At 40.8% G+C, this 25,801-nt stretch overlaps 1 protein-coding gene across 1 annotated transcript in view; it reads right to left on the reverse strand.

Moving 5' to 3' along the window:
- The window catches only part of xpo4 (exportin 4), a 62,140-nt gene that overhangs the window by 12,852 nt on the left and 23,487 nt on the right, over positions 1-25,801 (reverse strand). Inside the window, exons 7-13 of the mRNA XM_022741337.1 lie at positions 23,902-24,014; positions 11,632-11,789; positions 3,481-3,655; positions 2,120-2,296; positions 1,816-1,958; positions 1,474-1,619; positions 108-285 (exon numbers count right to left, since the gene is read on the reverse strand). Of these exons, the coding sequence (XP_022597058.1) occupies positions 108-285; positions 1,474-1,619; positions 1,816-1,958; positions 2,120-2,296; positions 3,481-3,655; positions 11,632-11,789; positions 23,902-24,014 (1,090 nt within the window). The remainder of the gene's footprint in view (positions 1-107; positions 286-1,473; positions 1,620-1,815; positions 1,959-2,119; positions 2,297-3,480; positions 3,656-11,631; positions 11,790-23,901; positions 24,015-25,801) is intronic.

Raw genomic sequence — 25,801 nt, forward strand, 5'->3', positions numbered from 1 at the left:
TGAAAAAAAAATGTCCCAAGTCATAAAAGCTCTGACCATAATAACACAAAACATTAAATCAACCTCAGACACAACAGAACCAGTATTCAGTGTGACTTTCATCTCACCTGATGACGGAGTCTGTGCGGTTGCAGCCCGGTATGGACGAGGCCTTCTCCCCCGGTGAGCCCAGGATCTGCAGCGTCGTGTTGATGTCCACCTCCGTCGAGTGTTTGATTGAGAACTCCATCACCTCCGAGGGGATCAACGGAGTTTCACCCTGAGGGTCGTCTGCTAATAGATACCCTGCAGAGAGCGCACACGAATATAAACGACATGTTATACATGAAATTACACCACATTTTCTGTTTCCACCTTCTTATTTTTAAATATTGCTGCTTCTTTAGTCTTGTATGATAATAAATTCAATAGGGATTTGAACTGTTGATCAGAAGAAAAGCTGTTAGCTGAAGCTCTAGTATCAAGTTGTATATCAGAATAAAATATGAAAAGCATCATTGTCAGCATGAACAAATGTTACTCAACAACTTAACATTTCAAACACACAATTATTTAGTTTTAGTGTTTTATTGTATTCCACCATATACCCTGAACATTAAAAATATATATATAGATTTCAGCTTTAACAGCGTCTCCTTTTAGCTGAGCTGCCCACCCAGATCAAATGGTAAATTAATGGTGAGGAATCCACAGCGCTGCCTTAATGATGCTGATTCACACAATATTTCAATAACTCAAACCCACAGAAGCGGGTGGAGTTCAGTTCTTCTGTTCTGTTCACAAATAAAGTTCGTTAAGTGTAATATGCTGCACTGAAAGAGTCATTTACAAACATAATAAAACAGCCGTATTCTAGTATCTTAGAACGTCATACGGCTTTTCATTAACTACCTTTAGTACTGTTCCTACATTTGTTTTCAAACCATGTGAAGCCTTCATGGAACTTAAACCCTTAACCCGAATACTTAAATGCAAGTCCAGTTTAAATAGTGTAAATGTAAATAGGATTTTTTTGGAATAGAATTTATAATTACACTATATTGCTTTTTTCCCCCCTTCAGTTCCTAATTATAAGTTTTCATTATTTTGTAAATTATCATTACTGCCACTAAGTAGTTTCTTCTGTTTGTGTGTATATACTAAAATCAGTAGTTTTAATTTATAAATCTAAAATATACCATACTTAGCACTTTACTTCAACAGGCTTGCTGCTTGCCTGCATCACATTTTTAACAGCTGCTAATAAAGAAAACAAGCCTGACAGAACACAGAGTGCAGGGAGTGTAATCAAAAACATTAAAATGCAAAGGAAACATCAGCGAGGAAACAATTATGTCTTCCTCCAAAATGAATGACATTTGTGCTGAGTGAGTCCCAACTCTCCTTGTGTCAATCCAAGAGACTGGTTGCTAGATCCGACAACCCCAATGTCAAAGAAGACACAAACAAACAAAGTTCTGTCCTGCTGCTGACCTGAGACCAGTATGAGCCAGTGGATGTCCTCATAGAGGTCGTCCAGGACTTTGCGGTCCATTGATCCAGGGTCAGATGAAGCCATGAGATGCTGCTGCGTCCTCTGGAGCTGGCCGTGCAGCCGTGTCACCCGGTCCTCCAGCAGACTGCGGGACGAGGTCGAAAGACAGAAGTCAACACGGATAACAACGAGTCCAGCGGCCGAGGTCACACCAAATCCACAGTGTTGGACACGTTGAACAGATCTTATTACAAGCTCAAACATACTGAGATTAACTTAATAAATTAATTCATCACAGCAATAAAGTAAATGAAGCACCTGGTAAGTTGTTATACATTTACCTTGTGAGCAGGGGGATACAGTGGTCTGCTGCCACACGTCCCAGCATGCCGATGCTCGACAGCTGATCTGAGAACAGCTCCCGGTCGTCTTCCTGCAGCTCATTGATCTCGTCCTCATCGTGAGACGATATGCCATTCACTGACTGAGGTGAGCGATGAATTACAAAGAGAGAAAGAGAAAGAGAAAGTAAGTTAACCTGAGGATCTTCATCCTCTCCTCCAACTCTTTGAAACCGACTTCTCTGTTCATCATTTAAATGCAGTGAAACACAGCTGTAAAAGCAGGTAAAAGGCAGAGCCTCACCAGGTTGCGTGTGCCGTCAGGAGCAGCTAAGTGACACTGGATATACGAGTTGAAGACCTGGATCGCCGGCTGCACGAAGCAGCCACGAGGAAAGTGCTCCTCGTCCTGGACGAGCGTGAGCCAGGACTCCAGCAGCTTGTCGTAGGCCTCCATGTAAACCATGTCGTCCTTATCCAGCTGAGGGAAGAGAGCACGTGGGTGTTAGCAAAACACTGCCAACGATTTTCATTATTACTATTCACATCTTTGGTGTTGTCATCACTAACTAGCCAAGTTCACCCAGACGGTGGGGGTCGATTGAGCTAGGGTTGAAATTAACAATTATTTTCTTTATTGATTATTTTCTTAATTGTCATGTCGATAAAATGGTGAAAAATTACGATTTTAAGATGATTTTAATTTCAGTGATGTTTTCAGACGTAGTCTTTAATCTGAACAACAGCACTAAACTCCAGAGATATTCGATTTACTATCATTTAAAAAAAGAAAAGCATCAAACCATCACATTTGAGAATTTGGAACCAGTTTTCTGATGATTGACTGATGAATTAACTGACTGATTGTTGTAGCTCTGATTTGATCACCAAAAACCAAAACCTATAACTTACATGTTACATGTTAATACATGTTCGACATTTCAAAACCAGAAAAGTTCACATTGATAAGCACTGGTCACTGCCCCAAACCAAATGTTGAACTCTGGCCTATAATGTGACGTGGGACATGGATTCTACATGTACCACATGGTGAGTACACCTGGATCACAGTGGATCACCTCCTCTTATTTGATATAACTACGTTATAAATGAACAGCAAGTCAACATCTTCAGCATCTATAATCAAGCCAGAAGCTGCAGGAATAACTTGCACTCACTTTACGACAGTTTAGGTCTGAGGATCCAAATGTTGTAAATAAAGTGATCGACTGTGCAGGATTTTTTATTCACAGTTCATGATCTGGCAAACCTGTGTTTAAGACTTTGTGGAGTGTAAAAACTTTGTGGTGAATAAAACAAATAAAAAACACTCTGGTTAAACTGGACACAGCCTGTAGACTTTTGCAATCGGCCTCAAGTCAACTTTGCTTCGATTTAAGAGCCAAAAAGGTTGGAAAGCACCGATTTAGAAAATCTAATTTTACTTGTGATCAGAAAGTGAGGATAGTTAAGTTGCTGCAGTGTTAAAAATGCAGCTGCAAATATGACATCCTCCACATATGACAGTATTTCAAGAGCACAGTGTCTCAGAGCTTGTGATCTGGTTACACAAACTTCAATTCCAACACACCTTGGTTTGTACCTAAATGTGACACATGATGTGACTGGATGCAATGAATACGATCTGAGCCATGAACCACTCACCACCTCCTCCAGGGCGGCACTGCGTCCGAACGAGCAGGTGAGCAAAGTGAGGCAGTTGATGAAGGAGGTGAAGAGATCGCTGGGCAGCGCTGTTAAAGTACTCCGAGGGAACATGGTGATCAGATTGGAGATGATATTGGAGATGCCAACTGCCTCCGAGTCCTCGATCTCAATCCTGGGAATACAAATAATAAAATGCGATCAAAAGAAAAGATCTGAAAGATTCTTTATCCTGGTGTTAATGAACAGAGCTCCAAATACTTTATACAGTAGACTCCGTTTTAAATCAATGAACGATTAAAGAAAAAAACAGCAGCCAAAGGAAAACACATTACAATATCTACTGTGTTAATAAAACAGTGATGATGTGAATTCTAGTAATCCTCTGCCATCAGTGGTTAAACCCCCCCCAAAAAAACAACTTCCTTCTCTTGACAGAGAAAGCTAAGAAAGTTCATACTTCCTCTTTTCCAATTTTAATCCTCCAAACCCGTGGTTTGGCCTGAGGAAGGACAGTTTCCACTCTCTAGGGTGAGGCAGAGGCTAAACTGGGGTCACTTTCCAGTTTACCCGCTGGTGACTGAGGTTTGGAAACAGGCATGAAAATTGATCCTTAACCAAAACCCGTGGGCAACTTGACCCCTGAACAGTTTTCCACAGCTGCATCTGAGGTTATTTCTATGGTATTTCTGCCTCATAGTGCAGCACACAGAGTAAGAGGTGGAAGAGAGAATGGCTGTAATTACGTTTCTTGTTTTATCATAAGATCATACCATGAAGCATGAAGTGACAGATCTGGACACGCTGAAAAGAAAAATCATGTTTTCTTCACGTTTGATGAATTTTAAAAATAGATATGAAAGTGGCTTTTAATCTGACTTCTACACCATCTGGACAAATCTAACCACGGTGCCTGTACAATCAATGTGAAGAGAAAACTGAAGGATCACAGGAAGGAGTAAGGCAGCCGTGTTCTTAAACAAGTCAAGGCTCAAAGTTATCACCGCATTTTATCAGGTGTCAAATATTGTTTGACAAGACTAAGAATTTTATTTGATCATAAAACCAATACAAATTGAAATTTTGACCTCATGGTAGCGACAGACCGACAGAGAGAGAGAGGGAAAAATAAATAAATCAGGTGATCAGCAAAGTCAGTACTCCTTTTTCTCTGGAGCCCATGAATGTCTATACAAGATTTAATGGCAATTCATCCAATAGTTGTTGGTTTATTTTAGTCCGAATTACCCACTGACCACCACGGTCATCCACAGAGTCTTGTCAGTATCGTGGCTATAAATGTTTCAAGTGTCACACTTCAGCTTGTAACATTTCTTATTTTAACACGCCATAAGAGTAACGATGAAGATTCAAACGTATAGCTGCCCGCAGAATCGTATTAACCCAGACTTCCATTAAGTTCTCTGTGAAATCTCTTTCTGAACAAATTCCTCTGTATCTGAAACATGTCAGCGCTCTGAATTTATCGGAAAAGATGCATCGACAAATGTTTGGACTGTGTTACACCACATGATAACACTGAGCGGGCAGAACCAAAAACAAATGTCAAAATTCAATGTGTGACTGATGGAATCAAGGACACCACACGGCTGGAAAAGGCCTGGAATTTATCCAGAAATGTGTGGAATTTTCCAATTCCCAACATACTTACATACAATGTGTCTCTATACTCCACACCACCTCACCACAAAATACATTATCCTGCAATTAAGCTATCAAGGCCACAAAAGTTACCAGAAAATTGCTCACCGAGACCACACAAATATCTCATGTGACCACACCCATCACGCTGTTAACGACAAAAGACCTTCACGTGGGCAACAGCATTAGAAATTGAAGAAGAATTGTAATTTTATTCTTAATTCTGCAGTCTAGTTTGCAGTTAGTGATACTGGTATTTGAGAGTTAAAAAAATATGATACTGAGCTGACTGTTTTGTATGTATCCAGCAGGACACTAAAGACATGGTTTCTAAATGACCTCAGACATATCTTTGGCATGTCTGTGCGACAGTTTCTTGTTTACTTGTTGTAATGAGCTGACATATACACTGATACTGATACATCTTTGATAAGCTAAGACTCCACTGACAGCATCAGGATGCTGAATTATCAGCCTCTCCATTCAGCCGGAAGCTAAACCAAACATGCTTTAGTTCTTATACAATGCATATACTGTAAACCTGCTCAACAGTCTCAGCATCTGCTTCAGTACATTTTCTACATTCCTGCTTAGTTAAATTGTCTTTTAACCCCTGCACGAAAAGAAAAATCACCTCTGAAGTTTTGTATATTTTTTTCTTTTCTCGTCTTTGCTGCACCTAAGTAGGAAAAGTCTTAATCCTGAATTTGTATATTTGAACTGACACACCTCTCCAGTCAGTCCGAGTTAGAGAGGAACATTGTGTGTGAGGCCTAGCTAACCCCTATCAGATGGAGTTAAATTGCGAGCAGAACTGTTCAATCACTGTAGATCGGCCATCCCTCTCCGCATGGTTTTCCGATGAGGCAATTGGAAAAAAGCTCCAAGAATAGGTGATTACAGACAGAGCAGGAGAGGAGGGAAGAGAGAGGGAGTGAGTGAGAGCACGTGAGAGACGAGAGAGGGAAAGAGAGAGAGGGGGGAGACCCCTACTCACTGACTCACGTGGTCCAACAGTGAGCTGGTGTGCACATTGAAATGTGTATGTGTGTCTCAGTTATTTATACATGAGAGTCTGGCCCCTTAATTCAGATCAGAACCACGCTGACTACAGACACGCCCACAAATGAACATGAAATACTTCTACTGTACTTATTGGCCCTAGAAAAATCATCTCAGTCTCTCACATTCACACACACAGTTCCCATAAACACCAACATTTCTGATAGAAACCTCAACTAACGCATGTTTTTCAACAGCTATAATAGTGCTTAGACATTGACAACAGTACAAGTATCAAAACTCAAATGTGTCTGTAGCATCAAGTATTGGTAACTTTAATGTTTAATATTAAATGTCTGGTCAGATTTGTTTTTATTTATTCTTTGATCCATCCGCTGCTGATCTAAATCTTAGGATCTAAACTAGCACAGTCAGCTAACTGTGCTAGCTTTATTTGATTCAGGCAGACTACTTACAAATACAGCTCCCTTCCTAACACGCACCGGAAAGTCAATGTAACGTCAGAAAGTCGTTGGAATCCAACGCTGGACAGACGTTAAAATAACTGACATTGTGACGTTTGAAAAGACGTTTAGTTTTGCACACGACTCGAATGAATTTTATGTCACGAGACATTTGGAAGACGTTGGATTTCCGTTGCTCACCCGACGTCACCACCTACATTCAGCCAAATATTAATGTCTAACGGCGGTGGCGAGCTGCGTGCCTGCGTGGTTTGTTTTGACATTTAACATTTGAAGAAATGTGGTTTTATATGTTAAACCTGAAGGGGGACAAGTGACATTTTAAGTGACATCCTCACATTTTGAGTTGATAACAGTTGCTTTTTTACACATTTTACAGTTACGCAGCAACATTGTCATCGATTTGAAATCATGTTCGTGTCCACCTGGCGAATATAAGTCTAATATTTACTTTCTTTAATCCTAATTTTGGTCTTTTAGCTTATATCTGGCTCTTTAGCTGCTAAATGCTCCGCTTTGTTCACCACCTCGTTGCCAACTGTGTCCAGCTGAAACTCATAATAAAGCTCCACATAACTGTTGATCTGCTCAGAGTAAATACGGAATATTTCTCGTCGTCGTCAGATTCAGGAGCATTTGTAAGTCAAGAGCCTTGAGAATTATGCACTTATAAAAACTGTTTAATGTGTCAAAAATAATTTTATCGATCAGTTTTAATGGCTAAATTATATTTCAGCATTAGCTCCTTTAGCTGTGGATGACAGCATTTCATTTAGTGCTCTTGCATTTGACAGCTTTTCTATTTAGTATGAATGGGGCATATTTTCTTAGGGAAAATGTGCTTACTTCCACTTTAATATAAGTGACTATTCAGAAAGGTCCAATTTGGAATCATCAAAAAAGAAGAAATAAATTAGGCTTATTGAAAAGATTTAATTTCTACAGTTTTCAGCTCAAATTGAATTAATAAAAAAAGGGACTAATTAAAAAAAACATGCAAGGTCAAAATCCAAGGTTGAATCAGCCTGGGTATTATAAAGATGCATGTAATGTTATTGGAGAGTTTGAAATGACTGCAGTAAAGAGTTGACACCATGTTTATGAAGAGCTATGCTAGCAGAGTCTTAAAGGTCAGACAGAGTCACAGGTCAAAACCGAGAAGATAAAACATGAGATCACCGTAATGGGAAGATGATCTCATCACATCAAGTATAGGCTGAGTCAAGTTCTAATAAAATCTGCATTAAAATCACTCCATGAAGAGATGAACCGACCCAAAACATTTGAGGGGAAGAACTAAACAATGACTGGTGCTGTATGACGCCTGTGTAAGGTTAAATTCACCCTTGTTTTCTCAGCAGGCTTTTAGGTTGAAGTCACATAGTCTTCTGAAGAGGCAACAGAAACAACTGTAGAAACAATTCATTGATAATCGATTTATCTTCATCTTGTTTTTCATAGCAAAAACTCTTGTCTGGTTACAGCTACTTCAATGTCTGGGTCTACTTTCTTTAAGTTCTATATCATAATAAACTGAGCATCACTGGGTTTTGGATGCTTGGTTTGAACCAAACAAGATACTTGAAGACACCTTTTAGACATTTTATAGACTAAATGAATAATATAGTATACTATACAGGAGGGGAAAAAACAACAGAACAACTGTGGAAAAATGCTTTGTTCTACTTTTCCCTTTTCATGTTTTCTAAGCAGGTATAGGACTCAATCTGTCATCTCTTACAGCCTAAAATTCAGCCCTTTTCTTAACCTCTAGGTAACTGCTGCCTCATCCTGCTGCTAAAAACAGAGCAGTAATCTCTTCTAATGCATCTTCCTGAAGCCCAAAACACACTCTGATTCCCTGCACCACACAGAAACAATCAATAGCCTCCAAACAGCCCGCCTGCCTGTGAGACCCGCCACAGGCTAACACAACTCGTAATGTTTCTCAGAACGAGATCACAAGCTCTATTTCTTCACATGACCCCTGCTAACAAGAAGGCAACACATGAATCACAGACTGAGGAGGCCGCCGTATGGCTTCTTTAATGCCACACATCTGCCCACACCAGTTCAAACACAGTGCCAGTACAACCATGTCAGTTATGAACGCCCTTGAGCGTAGCTTAGAAGAATCTGGTTAACAAATACAATGGATCATATTTAGAGCCTCAGGGTTTCCTATTTGTTAAATGTGGTCTTATTTTATCTAAAGATAAAAGTCACTTTGGTTACAAAGCTGATTACAGACTCTAGACTCATAAGTCCAAAATGTCACCTCTGTACAATGTGACAGGGAACAGCTACGGTAGGAAAAGGCTGAAAAAAATACGAAGGAAAATTGGCTTTGAGCTGAGCTTTAGGGATGAAAACCCTTTATTTCCTTTGCTCAGAACACCCAGGTTCAGTCCTGCTTAGTAAAGGGATTTTCAGCAAAATAAATTGAGCTGAACACTGGAGTACACGCAATTTATTCTAGTGGAAACCCTATTGGCATTTTGATGCATCTGTTGCTTTATGAGTAATGAAGACGCAGTAATGCTGAAACGAGGGCATGAGCTAACTTTTTCTTTTTGTACGCGGGCCAAAATTCACCAGCCACTTTCACAATATCACCAGTTAAAAATACATTTCGATCAGAGCCTCAAATCTTGGACTGAGGCTGATCACACAGAAAACTCTGATGTCCAGGTTTCAACCTATAATCTTGTGATATTTGTTTATCAGTTTTTTTTTTCTCCCTTTATCAGAATATCTGGGAAAAAAATATTGTGTGGTTTACTTTTTCATTATTTAAAATTATTTAAATTACATCATAATTGTAATGTACAATAATAATATACAATTTCGCAAATTTTGCATTATTTGTGCCTTTTGTATTGTGTTTTTATGTGTCTGTATTTTAAGTTTTGTTTTCGTCTTTTACTGTGAAGGACTCTGACGTCTCATGTAGAAAGATGCTATAAAAATAAAGTTTAATTTCCTACTTCAGCTTCTTATATTTGTGCGTACCATTTTCTATCTTTTAATTTGAATCATCTATTTATGTTCTTAGCTTCTCAGTAAGAGTCCTTTGCTGTACATTTTGTTTTTAAAATATGCTCTATATATAAACCGTTTTATCATAATACTTAACAGTTTACAGCATGGATTCATGGTATATGTAAATTATATTTAACTTTAATGTCATATCAATATGTATCACCACATAGTAAATATTCTGGAAAATCATGATTAAGGAAGCAGATGAGAACGGCTACTACAGCAAATCATCACATTGATGCAAAAAAAGTCAATTATGACTCAAACTGAGTCATGCTGATTGTTTTGCAACATTGCTAACGATACCAGATGGCTTCCACGCCACTAAATGATAAGTTATTTGAAGAGAAATATAGTTTTAAACTTGAGTTATTCTGAATGGGTTTCAATTGGATTCAGATTCATTAAATTCTGCAGAGCTTCCAGTTGGAACTGGAAACAGTCCACATCAGTTTCATCTTCAGGGTCAGGCAGCTGTATATTAGATGAGAGGAGAGCTACTAAACGATGGTAGAACTGATAACACTTAAAACAGAACCACGCTCAGTATTTACCAGCGTTTGAATGGCTGCTCGTGTTTATTTTTTCCCCCTCTCTGGTTATAAACAATGTCTCTGTGAGAAAAATAAATGCATGATTTGATCCACTTTCACATAAATCTGGTTTTAGAGGCCCCTGGGAAACATAAGTTCCTGGTTAACTCCATTTGTTACTGAACTGGAAGACAAACTCTTCCCTCCCCGGACAGTTTCCCATAGAGTGTGCAGATGCTAGAATCAGAGACCATAAAAAAAAACAAAACAGACTCAACAAGCAATTACTTCCCGTAAATAAAGTAGAAATGGCACAGTGTGAGTCACACTTGTTGGCCTCCATCACTTGTTGAGTTTTGGAATTTAAGAAACATGAAATCCTTGAGATACCGGAGGAAGATAAAACCTACTGAGACTGTAGCCAAGGATAATGTAAAATCAGCTGTGCTCACTGATCCTGTGTTTTTGGATGCTACTGCAGTTCATGTAGCTGAGATGGACAGCCGAGGTTTAAGAAAAGCATTACATTTAGATTAAATGTACAAAACAGTTGCAACGTTTATCACACAATCCACATCTGAGCTGCCTCAAAGATTTAAGACAATTTTTTAACAAATCTACATCTACAACTCCTGTACGATTCCTTTAGATTTAAGCATTAACCTCAATAGTACACCTCATTAAAAGACCCATTTTCATTCAAATGATTTAAAAAAATATATTTTTCAATAAATCCCAGCACAGCAAAAGCAAAGCTAATTTAGTGTAGCACAGTGGGTGTATAATGGCCCCTGTTTCCCTGTGGGAGCCACTTTCAATTGGCAGGTTTGAATTAGTCCCATCTGTTGTTTCTTAAGCCTCACCTGTCAGTGTGGTGGAAATGGCTGGAAGGTATCAACTGGAACAAAAATGGAATATGTTCTATTGAGGGGATTTACATTTTAAATCAAACAGGCTCCTGCTTTAAGCTTTTGTTTCCTTAATTTGGTTGTTTCTTCTTCTTCTTCCAAAAAAAAGAAGTGACAACCGGGTTAATGAATGTCACGGAGCAGAGACTGTGGTGTGTGGTGAAATCCCCGCAACCTCTCAGCAAATTAAAGTCTCAATGGTTTAGGTGTAACAGTTAATCACTGTAGCTTCTATTAATGTCAGTGTCATACCTGTCTGGTAATTGGTCGTAATTAGTATTTTTTGTTACACGAAACAGTTGAAATTTGTTTTGTTGAGTGAAATAAAAACTGTATTATTTTAACTAACAGTCTTCATTCCCCATCAAACAAACACACGACTTTAAAAGTGATTCAAAAGGTTTCAGATTCAGTTTAGGAACCAGATTCAGATTTGATAAAATGCTATCGAACTATTAACACTGTTGCTAATATGAACACCGTGCTAATAGTGGCAGACTGTACGTTGGTGACACCTACCCGTTGATCATGCTCAGCAGACCCTCCACCAGGTGAGCCAGGTAGGACACCTGGGCGCTCTCGTCAGGAAAGATGGGCCCGTGCATGGAGGCCAGCTGGGCCAGGCACTGCAGGGAGTCCTGGGCCATGTCCGAGTCCTCCCGAATCTTCCTGTGTACCTGAAGAGGAGAGGTGAAGAAGTTTCAAGCGTTTCATTTTGTGTTCTTTAGTTTTGTGTTTACAAAGTATGAAAGAGGGAATCTAATCGAGTAAAAGCCGAAGTACTTGGATATCTGAACATAGCTGGAAAAAAAGCGCACTGGGAAAAAGAACAGACGAATGAATATATGTGGAAAACCCCTGCACTATGTCACTCTCAACAACTGACTGAAAAAGCACGGATCGTTTCAGTTTTGTCTTCTTGCCCACCTGCTACATGAAGAGAGACAACAAGGATGGAAAAAGAAAAAGAAAAAGAAAAAGAAAAAGAAAAAGAAAAAGAAAAAGAAAAAGAAAAAGAAAAGAAAAAATCTGAGCTTTCTTCAACCCGCCCTATTTCTCTTTAATAAGGAGGAAAAGCTACAGCGAGCCAGTAATGTGCTTCAAGTGAGCGTCTGAAACCTTCCACGGCTGAGTACCTGCACGGCTGCAAGGCATCTCGCTGAGATTCCCACCCAGAGAGACTGACATAGAAGACAACAGCAGCAGCTTTAAACTCCTTTAAATGCTCATGTTAAAATGATGCTAACACCAGCTGAAAGGAAATTACAGAAGAATAAGCACAATCATCGAGCGATGTTTTTATCTTATTTTATCTTTTTATAAATAGTTACGTCTTTGCCGTGTGTGGTCTAACAAAAGCATCTATGATGGCTCCACAGGGAGGTCAGAGGTCAGGAATACCAACAAAGCAACAACCTATTCAGCAACGACACTTGAGCTCACTTGACAGGAACGTCATTTAAACTGGTCTCCTGCGCTTCCCTGTGTGTGTTTGCTGCGTACGGAAATATCTTAAGCTCGGCTTCTTGTAGCATTTTTCAAACGTCAAAATCCTTGTTTTTTATCAATTTATATTTTGTGTTTTTAACATGTGAATTATTGATTCTGAATTTGAATTCACTTTTAGGAATTTAATTTTGTGTTTATGTCTAAACTTTGGACAAATTAATCAGTGTCGATTTGTTTAAAGTTCAGCTGCAGATTCACCAAAAACAACAAAATTACTGTAAAACCTCGTTGACAAGTTCAAGCAGTTCGTCGTAGAGATCGTTAAGTCTGTAACATGCACACGCTTAAGACTGGCAAATTAAACTCAAATTACCTTTAAAAAAAAAAAGAAAAAAAGAAAAAAAAAAGACAATCAATCAAAAAACTAAAATCTTCCTTTACTGTATGTAACACTGAGCATAACAACAGCTGTGCAGATCTTAGAAATTAACCTTAATCATTTAAGTCTCAGCGTACTCTTAGTGATCAACTGTAGAAATCTTCTTTATCGTGAATGACCAACCTGTGCTCTTTGCTTCTAACAACTGCTAAAAAACAGCACATTCAATTTACCTTATTAAAGCTACACAGCATGTAGGTTAATACAGTTATATGTCATACCAGTCGAAGAGTGACAGAAGAGCAGACTCTGACTCGGTCAATAATTCCCAACTATATAACAATAATTACAAAATAATAGTGAAAGTGTTTGCTGACGATGTTGACCGAAACTCCACTCCTATACCTACAACCTCTGACCACAACCACATACAAACATACAATATACACTTACACATAACGTTACCGTCTATGGCAAGAAGGAAATTTTGAAGAACTCCTAAGGTCTTCATTTGAAGGATCTGCATTCAATGCTTTTTAAGACTTTTCAAGGTGTGCAGATAACCTGAGATGAGCAGGGATTTGTCTCGTGTTCACATTACATTTCTTAGAGGAGAAACACTGATTCAATTCACATCCTCTAAATATAGCGTGAGAAGGAAATTTAATCTACACATTTTGATTTCGCCCTGATGCTTTGGTGATACTTTTTTTTTTTGTGTCAATGACAACGTAAGTCAACCTGCACTGCAATTAGTCTTTCTTTGAAACAGACAAGTTGTAGGCCAAGACTGAGAAGGTGAACCTTCCTCCTCCTCCTCCTCCTGTCATCACATTCAAAACACACATCAGCTGATACCCAGCAGGATTAATACTCACTGGTGTAACCCACTCCCCAGCAAGCTGAGGCGTAGCAAAATGGCGAAATGATTTTCAACACGTCTGTCTTCAGACACTGTGACCCTGGTCTCAAACAAAACAATCACTGAGCTCCTGAGAGCCCACAGACCGACTCAATCGAACCCGGAGAGCAAAGATCTGGCTCCTTTTGGACAAGATCTGGTCGACTCAGTCTCATCTCAGTCAAGAGCTGCTGCTCAGTTGTGGGATTTTGGGTTTTGTCCGTGCTGAGCTGTCACACTCCAACAAGAGAAGAGGCATTGTTGGTTCCAATTGTGCACACAGACAGACAGACACACACACACACACACACAGCAAGGTAGCAGCAGTAATAGCGCTGCGAGTCATCACAGCCTTTCAGCAACATGTGTATCCACTGACGATACTATGTGGACGTCTGGAGCTCAACTGCCTTCCTCCTGTGAGCTGGCTCTCTGTCTTCTCAGCCAGTTCAAGCTCTTTTCCTCTTTCTTCTTCTTCTCCCGTCCCTTGAACTGTCATCCTCTTAAATCCAGAGTGAGTGCTTCTTCACCAGCCCCACACACTATGCCAGCGCACAGCCCCATCGCTGAAGCAATCAAACTTTCAACCTCCCTCTCCCTGTCGCTTCTTCCTCCTCCTCCTCTCAAATCTTCTCACTTCCTCCCCCCAAATTCTTTCTCGCAGCCTCCTCCTCTTTTCTCTCTCTGCTCTCCAGCTGGGGAGCCTGGCTGGTTGTGAGCCACACTGCTGGGAAGAGATCTTAGATGCTAACGTAGCGTAGCTACCATATTCTTTGCTGCTGCTGCTGCCCTCTTCCAGAGCGTGAAGTCATCCTCTGGAAGAGCTCAGCGAGAGGACAGGGGAGGAAGAGGGTGGGAGTGGGGGGGGCAACGAGTGAGTGAGCGAGCGAGAGAAAAAGAGAGAGAGAGAGGGAGAGAGGGAGGGGTGGGAGAGGCAGCGCAAGGCCAAAGGACTGAACAGCGCGAGCTCTGAAAAAGCAGCTGCACCAGCGAATGATCCATGCGATGCCAGTAATGTCAGTCGCCTTGAGTCTGACTATAGTTAGAGATACATAACGGATGTGTGTGTGTGTGTGTGTGTGTGTGTGTGTGTGTGTGTGTGTGTGTCAGTATGTGGGGAGTGGGATGGATGGAAAGAGAGAGAACAAGATACAACAATATGAAACATTTTGGGAATGCAGATCAGATGGCAGTAGATTTTGCACACTGATTAATCAATGGGTTTGGTATCAGTGAAGCATTAGTCACTCTTCTTCACGCCATTGTCACAGTTGCTAATTCGATTCTCACTACGTTTTCTTTGGCAGTGGATTTCTCTTCATACTACCAGTAGACTGGTAGTATGAGAATGTGGAAATAAAAACGGAGTAGGGCTGCGTGTTTTTGGACATTTTTTGATATTCTTGCCTCTCACACTTACAGAGTTAGCCGATATTAACTGATCATATACATATATTAAATGTTTGAGGAATATAAACATGTTTAGCTATAAAAAAAATGTTTCCATTCAATACAAAAAGTATTCTGAAATTACATTTTTTTTTTGTATAAACACAAAAAACGCATCCTAAATTAAATTTTTCTAAATTGGTAAACTCATGATATAAACAACAACACGTGAAGATGAACTTGGGCAAATGTTCAGTGTGGAGATGCAAGTAATAATTGCTTCCATTAATGATTAATCTGCTGATTCTTTTCGCAATTAATGAACGAATTGTTTATTCTATAAAATGCAAAAACAACCTCCTCATTTATTTCCCAGAGCCTCAGCAATTGTTTTTTCTTACAGTTTCTTACTTTTCTAAAACATTGTAGTGCTCTCTTCAAATCGGTGTGTGCACACAGCTAAAGACTGTTGGAGGAAGAAACTCTTCTCTGCTACCCTACTCTATGATCACGAGTGGATTGTGTGTTTCCTCTCTTGTGAAAAAATCTAACTTTAATCATTAGTTCATGATAAATATGAGCTGTGTGAGATGTGTATGAGATGTCCGCCCGACGTATCAAAAAAGCTGATTACAGATCAGCTGATTCTCCAAATTAGTTTATTTATAACTACAGTTACTTAGAAACTTAAATACATTTGATAAGGGATTCGACAGGATAAGTATTTGAAAAGCTTATCTGATACTGGATTCAGATTCAGTAAAATTCGTTCTTGAACCTTACTGCAGACACATTTTACTTCATACGAAAGAAGTGCAGGGGTTCAACATCAAGCCCTATAAAAGGAAAAAGAATATAACCGTGGAGACAAGAAAGGGCAATAGGTAATGAGGGAGAGAACCAGCCAAGAGGAGGAGGGGGAAAATGAAGGAGAACGGCGGGGAGACAATGAGGAGAGGGAAAGAGTGGAGGAAAGGGGATGAAGGAGGAGATGAGAGTGAGCCAGACGAAGAGATGGAAAGAGAGAGGAGGGGAGTGGGAGACAGAGAAAGGCAGGGAGAATGAGGAATGATATTTATAGAAGGAGACAAAGCCTGGTGTCTGTTACCTCGGGGGGCTCAGAGGCTCATCTTTCTGTTTTTTCAAATCAACACTGTGCTTCCAACTTATTGTCTTTCGCTCGCTCTGTTCCACCATCACTCTCTCTCTCTCCCCCGTCTCTGCCTTTCTGCCTCTCAGATTGGGTTACTGTCTGCCTGCAGGCCTCTGCTGCAGCCTCATCAGTCCCTGCACTCCACACTGATTGTGTTTACTTGGTAAACACGAAACGCTTTAGCGTGTGTGCTCTTGTACTTCTATCTTTGTGAGGACTAGCGACGGGCTTCTATCCCAACGTATGCAATGTTACATCACAACAGCAATACACACATCGTAACATAGCAATAGACTAACTACTCATAAAGAAAATGAAAAGAAAAATGATAAAAGATGATAAAAGAAGTGTTTAGGTAACATGCGTCAATACTGCGAAGACGTGTTGGTCATTTTCAACAACCATCTATTTTCATGTTTTGCCTCCGTAGAGAGGATCAATCTTCGAAGGACAGTTTGACGTGGTTGTTTAGGTTAGAGTTGCTGTTAAACTGGATTTATACTTGATGCAGTGGGTTGATACAGGAATCCAAATGTAGATATGTACAACATATGTTTTGGATTAATGGCTCAGCGTCAGATTTCATCCACTGGTGACACCGCCGCAGCAACAAAACCAATGTATCGCACATGATCAAGTCGCATCGTGCTTTTATTATATTCACCACATGAACTGTGGCGAAGGTTTTTTTATCATTTACTTTGTATTTATTACTTTATTAGTAATTTATTAGTGATGGTGGGAAGGGCCACCTTGTTTCATTACTGATTATTGCAGTTGCCGTATTGATGATGTCAAATTTCACTGCCGTAGAGAACGGGGGTCACACGTTGGGCAGAAGGTTTGTGATGTCCTTGGAATGACTGAACTAAAGATGAGCAGTTAATGGAGCATTTCTTCATCTTGTTTTATGTTGTGTTCATTTTCATCAACCTCCACAAACATCGGAAACTTGCCGCCATAGCCAGGACATGCAGTAACTTCAAGGGGCAGGTCAGCTATGGCGTAGCTACCATGGTGCAGACTCTGGAGATACAGCTTAACCCCTTCATCCACAACTACACATTAAGCTTTAGGCATAGCATGTGGAGTAAGGTTAGGTAATGTATTATGACATTAAGCGCTGCGACTAACGATTATATTTGTTATCGATTAATCTGCCAATTTTCTTGATTCACTGCCCGGTCGATAAAACATCAGAAACCCAATTAAACCCAATTATATTCAATTCATAATAATGTAAAACTAGAAAATAAACAATTTCCATGGTTCACATCCTGCAATTATCTGGTTTGTGTCTTTTTCTGCTTGAAAAATGACATTTAGTTGATCAACTGATCAATTAATTGTCTAATCATAGCAGCTCTGATGTCAATGAAGGTCTCTTTAAGTATAGTAGTACAAACATGTCTGTGTGTGTGTGTGTGTGTGTGTGTATGTGTGTGTGTGTGTGTGTGTGTGTGTGTGTGTGGTGTGTATTTCCGTTATGTACAGATTGTGTGAATAAGTGTATAACACAAGCCCAGTGTAGTGTGTATGTGTATGTGTACATGTCCACTTGATGTGATGAAATAAACAACATGCATCTGACAGTACGGTTTGTGTTTACATGTGGGCAACACACTCGATCACAATTTGATGCAGCTCTCTAAACACTCGGAGCCAAACTGAAATTAAAAACCCAGAGAAACGCAGACAAACAAACACACAGCTGAGGCCAAAAATTACAGATGCCTCGGTTTGTGTGTGCACTTTCATTTTCTTCTTCTTCTTCTTCTGTTTTTCAGGGGGGGGTAGAGGGCGGGGGTTGTAATGGAGGTGTGCACTGCGATCACAAGGTGTTAAATCGACAAAAATGGAGTGGGTTTATTTTGAAGGAGGCCAACAATCAACAGAGTCTTCTTCCTTTTCAATCTGCCATGGCCCATTTATCCTCCAAGCTCTGTCACTCTCCTGGAAATTGCAGCCATGTTTCTCTCCCTCGCTCTCTCTCTCTCTCTCTCGCTCTCTCTCTAAATTGTCTTTCTCTCACACACATTTTTTCGTTGTCTCCCCCAGTAAAATTACATACCCTGCTCGATTTCTGCATCCCTTGTTTTATTTTCTCCTTGCTTTCTCTTCCAATCCACTCAGTCTCCCAGCAGTTTTTTTTTTTTTTTTTTGCCTTTTATTTCCTTCCTCTCTCTCGTCCTTCGCCTCATCGCTCCATCCATCTCCAATCACCCCATCGCTGAATCTCAGAGCTGTGGAGCTGTCAACAGCTGAAGTGGAAAAGAGATGACACCCTGAGGGTTTGAATCCCACCGGACACTTGAGCATCTCTTCAGCAGCAAAATGGCTGCTACACACACGAATAATTATTGAGCTGTTTTACAAAATATGCGCTCGTCCTGTCCGAAGGATGATCGCAACCTCAGGCCTGGCCGGGACCGACAGCCGCCGTGTTTTCTCACTGGTTCATACGCTCATTGCGATTATTGTCAACGAACCTGCAGACTGACCTCCCTCCCTGTGATGTCAATCATGTCTGACATTAAAAACCTAACATCTGTGTGGTTACAGGACAACTGACTATTGGTTCTTACAAGCTATTGTAAAATCAACCACTTCCTCTCACGCCCCAACTCAGCGGGTTCTCGGTGATCCTGCTAATTACAGGAAAACTGCAGTTTATTACAACTTGGGTTTTATGTTCATATTTCTGGCCATTACTTCACTTCCATTCACTGTCAGCTATGATACTGTATTCCCCATTGTAAGTGCTGAGATCTAGGAACATGGCAACATCACTACAACAGCATCCTTCCTGTTGGGCTTAAGGTTTAAGGGACTGATCCTGATCATTCCTTGCCTGTCCCCCATCACTTCCTGTCATCTCTCTCTCTCTCAGTTTCACCTACAGGGCATAAAATATCCAAGAAATAATCATTAAAAAAAAAAGAAGAAGAAAGAAACACTAACTGTCAGACAGGTTGTAAACAAGCTAAAACTTTTATCACATTATGTTAATAATGTTAGTTTAAGGTTAAAAGTTTAACCATGATGTTAAAACTGTGTCCAATCATATGACAGCTTGTGTTTCTTTCCTTGTCTGACCGCTTATTAGTGATGCTGCTGTGTTCCCACATCTCACCATGTAACTTCAGTTATGGCCAGCCCTGAGCAGATTACATATTTTGTTGATTTTTTATGTTAAAAGAAGGATATATATATATATGAGGCTGGTGAAAAAAACAAAAGGAGGAAATAAAACTGTAATTGTGGCATTTGACAAACTTTGCAGCTTGTAAACACTGTTTTGTAACCAACTAAGAATCTCACTGTTCCTTATTTATGAATTTTCACCCACTCTTTCTTCAGATCACTACAAGATATTTTTAGATCTGCCCACAGATGTTTCAGTGATGTTCAGTTCAGAGGTCTGTGACGGCCGTTCCAAAAGCTTCAGTTTCTGTTTCTTGAAGTCGTTCGTGTTGGATTTTGATGTTTGCTTTGGATCACGGTCCTGTTGTAAGAAGCCAGCCTCTTTTCACTTTCACTTTCTTGACTGACTGCAGGACAGAATCTGCATCCAGACTTTACTGATATTTAGTGGAATCCATTCTTCTCTCTGTCTGTGTAATGTGTCCTGAGCCACTGGCTGCCACAAACCCACAGAGCAGAATATTTCCACTCCTGTGCCCAAACTTTTGCACATGCCACAATTACTGTTTATTTTTTTCTATTTTTTTAAGATCATGAAAGAAACACTAACAGTGCATGCACATTGAAGACAGGCTCATTTTTAATGTCTGTTTGCTGCAGGGTTTGTATTTATTTCCTTTCAAAATATGTGATCTGCCCACACAACTACAACATGCAGCTGTGTTCCTGACAGGAGTGACGGATAAAACTATAAAAATAAGACCCAAGTTCTAATAAAAATGAATTATTAGGTGGGATGAGACGTCTCTCATCACCAGTCAACCCACCCCCCCGCCCCCCCGCCCCTCCCCCCCCCGCAGCTGCTGAAACTGACAGCAGCCTCCTGTTTGCACACAACACTGATCGGCGAGGGAGCAATGGAGCCAGTTAATGGGAGACTGACAGACACCCACCCACAGGGGGAGGGAGACTCCCCAGGGCCCCTCAACAGGGCTATGTGTGTGTTTGATGGGTGGGTTACTGCGGTTGTTAACAGGGGCCCCTAATCCTGGGGCCGGGCTCTAATCCTGCCACTGGTCTGCTGTGGACTGTGACCCTGGTGGCACGTGTCTCTGAGCACCCCTCAACACACATACATACCCTGGCCAGCCTGTTACCCCTCACAGCTGAGGAGACGCAGCAGCTGAGACAGCAGAGGACCCCATTAAATTGAATAAATACACACACACACACACACACACAGATAAAGACACACACACTACATGAAAACACACACATATCCCCATGCAGAGCGTACATACAAGTATACACTACACAAGCTCAAACTGACGCAGCCCCACAGAGACAGATATGTGCCAACACAAACAAAAAATGCACACAACACAACCAGGAGGATGCTGTAACAAACATGCACACACAATAAACACACACACACACACACACACACACACACACACACACACAGACAGCTGACAGTGCCACAGCAGCCTTACAATAACAAACAGTTGAGCTACTAGAAATACCGGAGCGAGAGATGAGACTGGAGGCCTGAAAACTGAAACCAACACAAAACGCATCCTGCAGATTCCAGCAGCAAAGAGAACCGACCGAAAAATGACAAACATTTTTATCCATGCCAAACTGCCGCGATCGGCCAATCAAATCCTTGATTAGGCCTGTGTGCTTTGTGTATTAAATCTCTGATTACATTCGCTGCTTAGAGCCAATTACAGTTATTTGCGATTGCTTTGAGAATTGACAATCAGACTTCAAACTTTTTCAGCTGCACAAGAACATTTAGACTCAGTCAGTGGAGGGTGATTATCAGGCACAGTGGGGTGGGGGGACGACTGTAAATAAGCATCTGCAGATTGTACGACAAAAGAGAATTATTGTTTCACTGTAGTTCTCTACTGTTTACAGATGTGTAACGCCAAGTCCCCACACCCACGTCTAAAGGCAAAGTATGCAAAGAGTCAGAATGACAATTAATCAAAAAAGAAACGCATTTGGAATTAGTTCTGTTTGTTTCTGCTGCAGATTTGTTTAGTTTATTTTCACTTTAAACCAGATGTGTTGCATAAAGCAAATAACAATTTCAAACAGCAACAGAGAAACTCCAGGATTTAGATGCTGCGTTTCTGTCCCTAAAGCAACTGGATGTGCATCTGTCATAACATGCACATCACACGTTGAATAAAATGATCTCATTTTTGTTCACATCTAAAATTTGCAGAAGATTTAATACATTTGTATTTTTCACGAGATTGAAAATAACAACAACATAAGAATTAATGTCCAGTCTTGCTTTTAAGCTCACTTAGAAAACAAAAGCTGTATAATCCAAACAGAAAAGATGCACCGAGGTGTATTACAGAGCAAATACTTCACTGAAACAAATTTTCCAAAGTTCTTTAACAAAAGCAAACAGAAACGAAAACCAGAGTTTCCATTGAGCATCTTTTAAAATAAAAGTACTAAACAGACTTAACAGGAAAACTGGAACCCCATTATTTACCACCACTTCCTGATAAAAATGTCTAATGTCTGATAACAAACACAACTCCAGGCTGAAAGTTTCTGCCTCTGTTAACTGAAAAACTTTGGCTCCGCAGGCAGCACCGGTGTTATAAGAAGCAGTCATTCTACAACACTGACAGAAAGTGTTTATATGGACTGTAAATTAAGAGTAATTTTCTATCTAAAGAACTATGCTATGTTCGGCCTCAAGAAGCGTGAAGAGGCAGCAGCATGAACATGTGATTAAGCTGCAGCAGAGTTTAGTCGCGGGCAGGTTAGAGCCCTGACTCACCGGGACAACTTCAAACAAACAGTACCAGAAAACACAAACTGATGGGTCGCCTCACATCTCCTGTGAAAAAACTGCACTTGAACACACCATAACACTATGGCCGACTGAGCTGACCGCTAACATGTACGTACTACGGTCTGCACCTGCGTTAGAAGAAATTAAATAGCATGTAGTCTCCGTTTTTATCCGTCTGATTAAACAATCTCGTCACACGCTGGGAATATACATCCAGACAGTGATTTGTGTTTTGCTTATGAAACGACAAAAGGCAAAAAAACATGTGGAAACTGCACAAATCACAACTTCAGCAGGTCGAACAGCCGGTCAGACACCTCTCAACATCACCTAATGCTGTGGGACTGTTGGTGTGTGTCTGGGCCCAAACGGCTATGTGAGCGGACCAGTATTTGGCAACATGCACGCAGTTGGCAGAGTGAGGCTGGAGTTTCTGCATAAAGACAGGGAGCTGGTGGGAGTAGTATGACAATATTTTTGCAATAGACGGGTAAAAGGTTATTGTAATGGATCAGTATCTTTAAGGAAGCTGCAGTATTTGGAAATATCAGTTAGTAAAACAGTGATAAATAGTTGACTGATAAGGTGATAAGGTGATAAGGTGAAGTGAAACAGTATTAGATAGTGAACATGAGCCAAAACAACAAGTGCAGCTGTAGATTCAACAGGTAAGTGACAGGTAGCGCAGCAGTATATGGAAAACAGGAAGCTAAAAGGGCAAAGTAGTGGATCACTATCTGGCGATTGGGCAGCCAGAGGGTTTGGATGGATGCTGAGTGGAAGAAGAGCTGACCGGTTTGTTCCACACTTCCCCTCCGCACCGTTTGCTCAGCCAGCGTGGGCCGCCTCTTTAAACACACAAGTCACTGCACAAAAATACACATTTACTTCACCGGGCGGTCCTCTGGTCAGTAACACAATAACACGACCCCACTGCAAAGCACCCATAAATCTACTTAATGGTGCATTTAAGGAACCCACAAAAAGTAGTAAAAACTTTACATGTGCCAAAAAGACGGGGTCAAGTGGGATTTCTTTGCCCAACATGAAAAGGCAAACTGTCTCTCTTTGTTTATCATAAATAAACCACCATCTAGACGTCAGGAAAGAAACCGAAGAAGAAGAAAGGGTAAAGCAGGACACATGAAAAAACTCCGGCGACCTCCCTGACAGGAAGATGTGGATGGATGGAAAACAGAAGGAGATACAGACAGACCGCTGCAGATTAGGTGACAAAGGGAAATATAAAGTATCAGAGAGCATGGCATCTGCAGGTTTTGTCAAGATAGTTTAAAGCTTTTCCTTTTTCATTGTGCCGTGTAAAATGAAACGGAGGAGCAATTTCATCAAGGCAAAAAATTAAAAAATCCGCACGGGCCCAGAAACACAACAACAAGAACTCTCAACTTCAAAACTGAACACTTAAATAGGTTTTAAGAGTTTTAAAAGCTGCAAAGCAAGTGATCCGAGACATTTTAAAAAACTTTTTCAGGGCGGTAAAACACCCTGAGAAAGATAAACACACAAGTGATGGATGGGATACTCACGGTGAAGAAGAGGTCCATGACGCGGGTGTCCAGCAACGCTTCCCTCCAGGACTCCGTAGGCTTGAGCGTGACGTTCTGCGTGGCCTCGAACATGGCGATGTAGTGGCGCCCCAGTGACCCGCCGCCAGTTAAGGCCAACAACAGCATGTAGAAGAAGAAGAAGAAGAGGAGGAGGAGGAGGAGGAGGAGGAGGAGGAGGAGGAGCAGCACACACACAAAAACACCAGCTCCTGTCACTAAGCTCCCTCTCAATGGGTATTTTGGTCTCTGTGTGTGAGTCTTTGGTTTCGTGTGGCTGGCAGCAGAGACTTGTTAGACACTTGTTAACTAACTCTCCCTCTCATTAACGCTGTCAACTTTTTTCCACAAAAGATTTCTTTAAATCTTCTCACCCTCCCCTCCTCGGGCTGCTTTGTTTTCTTGTCCTCCCTTCCTTCTCTTTCTCCCTCGTCAGCTCTTCTCTTGCCACAGTTTTCACTCACAGAGAAACTCTTTGGCTTCTTTCTCACCTCCTTTTTCCTCCCCTCCTTCCTCCGTTTTATCCGACTTTTATCTTTTCCAGTCTCTGCTCTCTGACTCGCCTGACACCCTCTTCCCTTCCTGTCCTCCCGTTCACCTCTCTTCCTACCAGAACTCCCTCCTTTTCTGCACACTCGGGTTTCTCTCCTCTGCTTCCTCAAGATCTTAAACACACAAGACACTCGCTCTCACTGCGGCCAATCCAGACTCCGGGTTACTCTGCCTCTTTGTCCACTCCTTTACAAGACGTCCTTGAGACTCCTTACTGCTCTGAAACACTCCCTCTTCCTCCTCAGCCAATCACCAAGTCTCTCCTCCTGACTGCTTTCCAACACCAAAGCAAGGCTCTTTTTTTTTTTGCCCCCCCATGACAAACACTCCTCACTTAAAACTTCTCACACTATCAACACTCTTTGCCTCTGGACACTCGCCAACGTCTTTTTCTTTATCCTAACAAGATGCTGCCTCTCCTTCCCCCATGTAACACACGATCAAACTTCATCTAAACCCACAACACAAACACACACATTGTTCTAAAATCTATAAAAAAAAATAAAAAAACTTCTTCAAACTTCAAACAAGTCTTTCTTTCTCCTTGCCACTACAACACACACACACACACACACACACACACACAGCCTCCTTATTTAAGACTCTCTACACCCACAACAAGCTTTTTCACAAACCCACAACACACACTTTCTCCCTGCACAGCCACAACACTTCCTGTCCTTTGCTCGAGACTCCTGAACACACCCACAGCATGCTTTTTCCTTAGCTCATCAAGAACAATCCCCTGCGCTGCTCGTTCCACTCTCCCACACACACACACACACACACACACACACACACACACACTTTCCTCAATCAAAGCGTCTTACAAAGCCGCAACAACTTTCCCTGCCTTTTTTTAAACCACCCGTAAAAAGCAGTTACTTTCTCCCGAAAAAAAACTCGTCTTTACAACATGTACAATCTCCCGTTGAAGACTTCTGACATCCTGAAACGTGTCACAGATTTGTCGCCTGTTTATTACAAATACATTTTCCCAAAATATCAACACACCAGGTGATTATTTTGCTCTCCTTTTTTTTTTTTTTTTTTTTTAAAGGAAATACAAACACACAATAAGTTAAATCTCTCTTTTCTCTCTTTTTAGACTCTCTTCATCACAAGCCTCAAAACGACAAAGTCCTTTTTTAAAACCCGGACACACACTCTTCCCTACATTTGTCAAAACTGTTTCTTAACCCCTAAATATTCAAATTTCTACAGTGACTAACTGCATCACATATATATTCTGTATCAGCTTGTTCACTGAAGTTATGAATGAAATATTCAAACTAGGGCTGCAATTATTATTTATTATTATTCTTCCAAT

This window comes from Seriola dumerili, unplaced genomic scaffold (genome assembly GCF_002260705.1).
Source record: "Seriola dumerili isolate Sdu_G_001 unplaced genomic scaffold, Sdu_1.0 BDQW01000052.1, whole genome shotgun sequence".
Classification (NCBI taxonomy): Eukaryota; Metazoa; Chordata; class Actinopteri; order Carangiformes; family Carangidae; genus Seriola; species Seriola dumerili.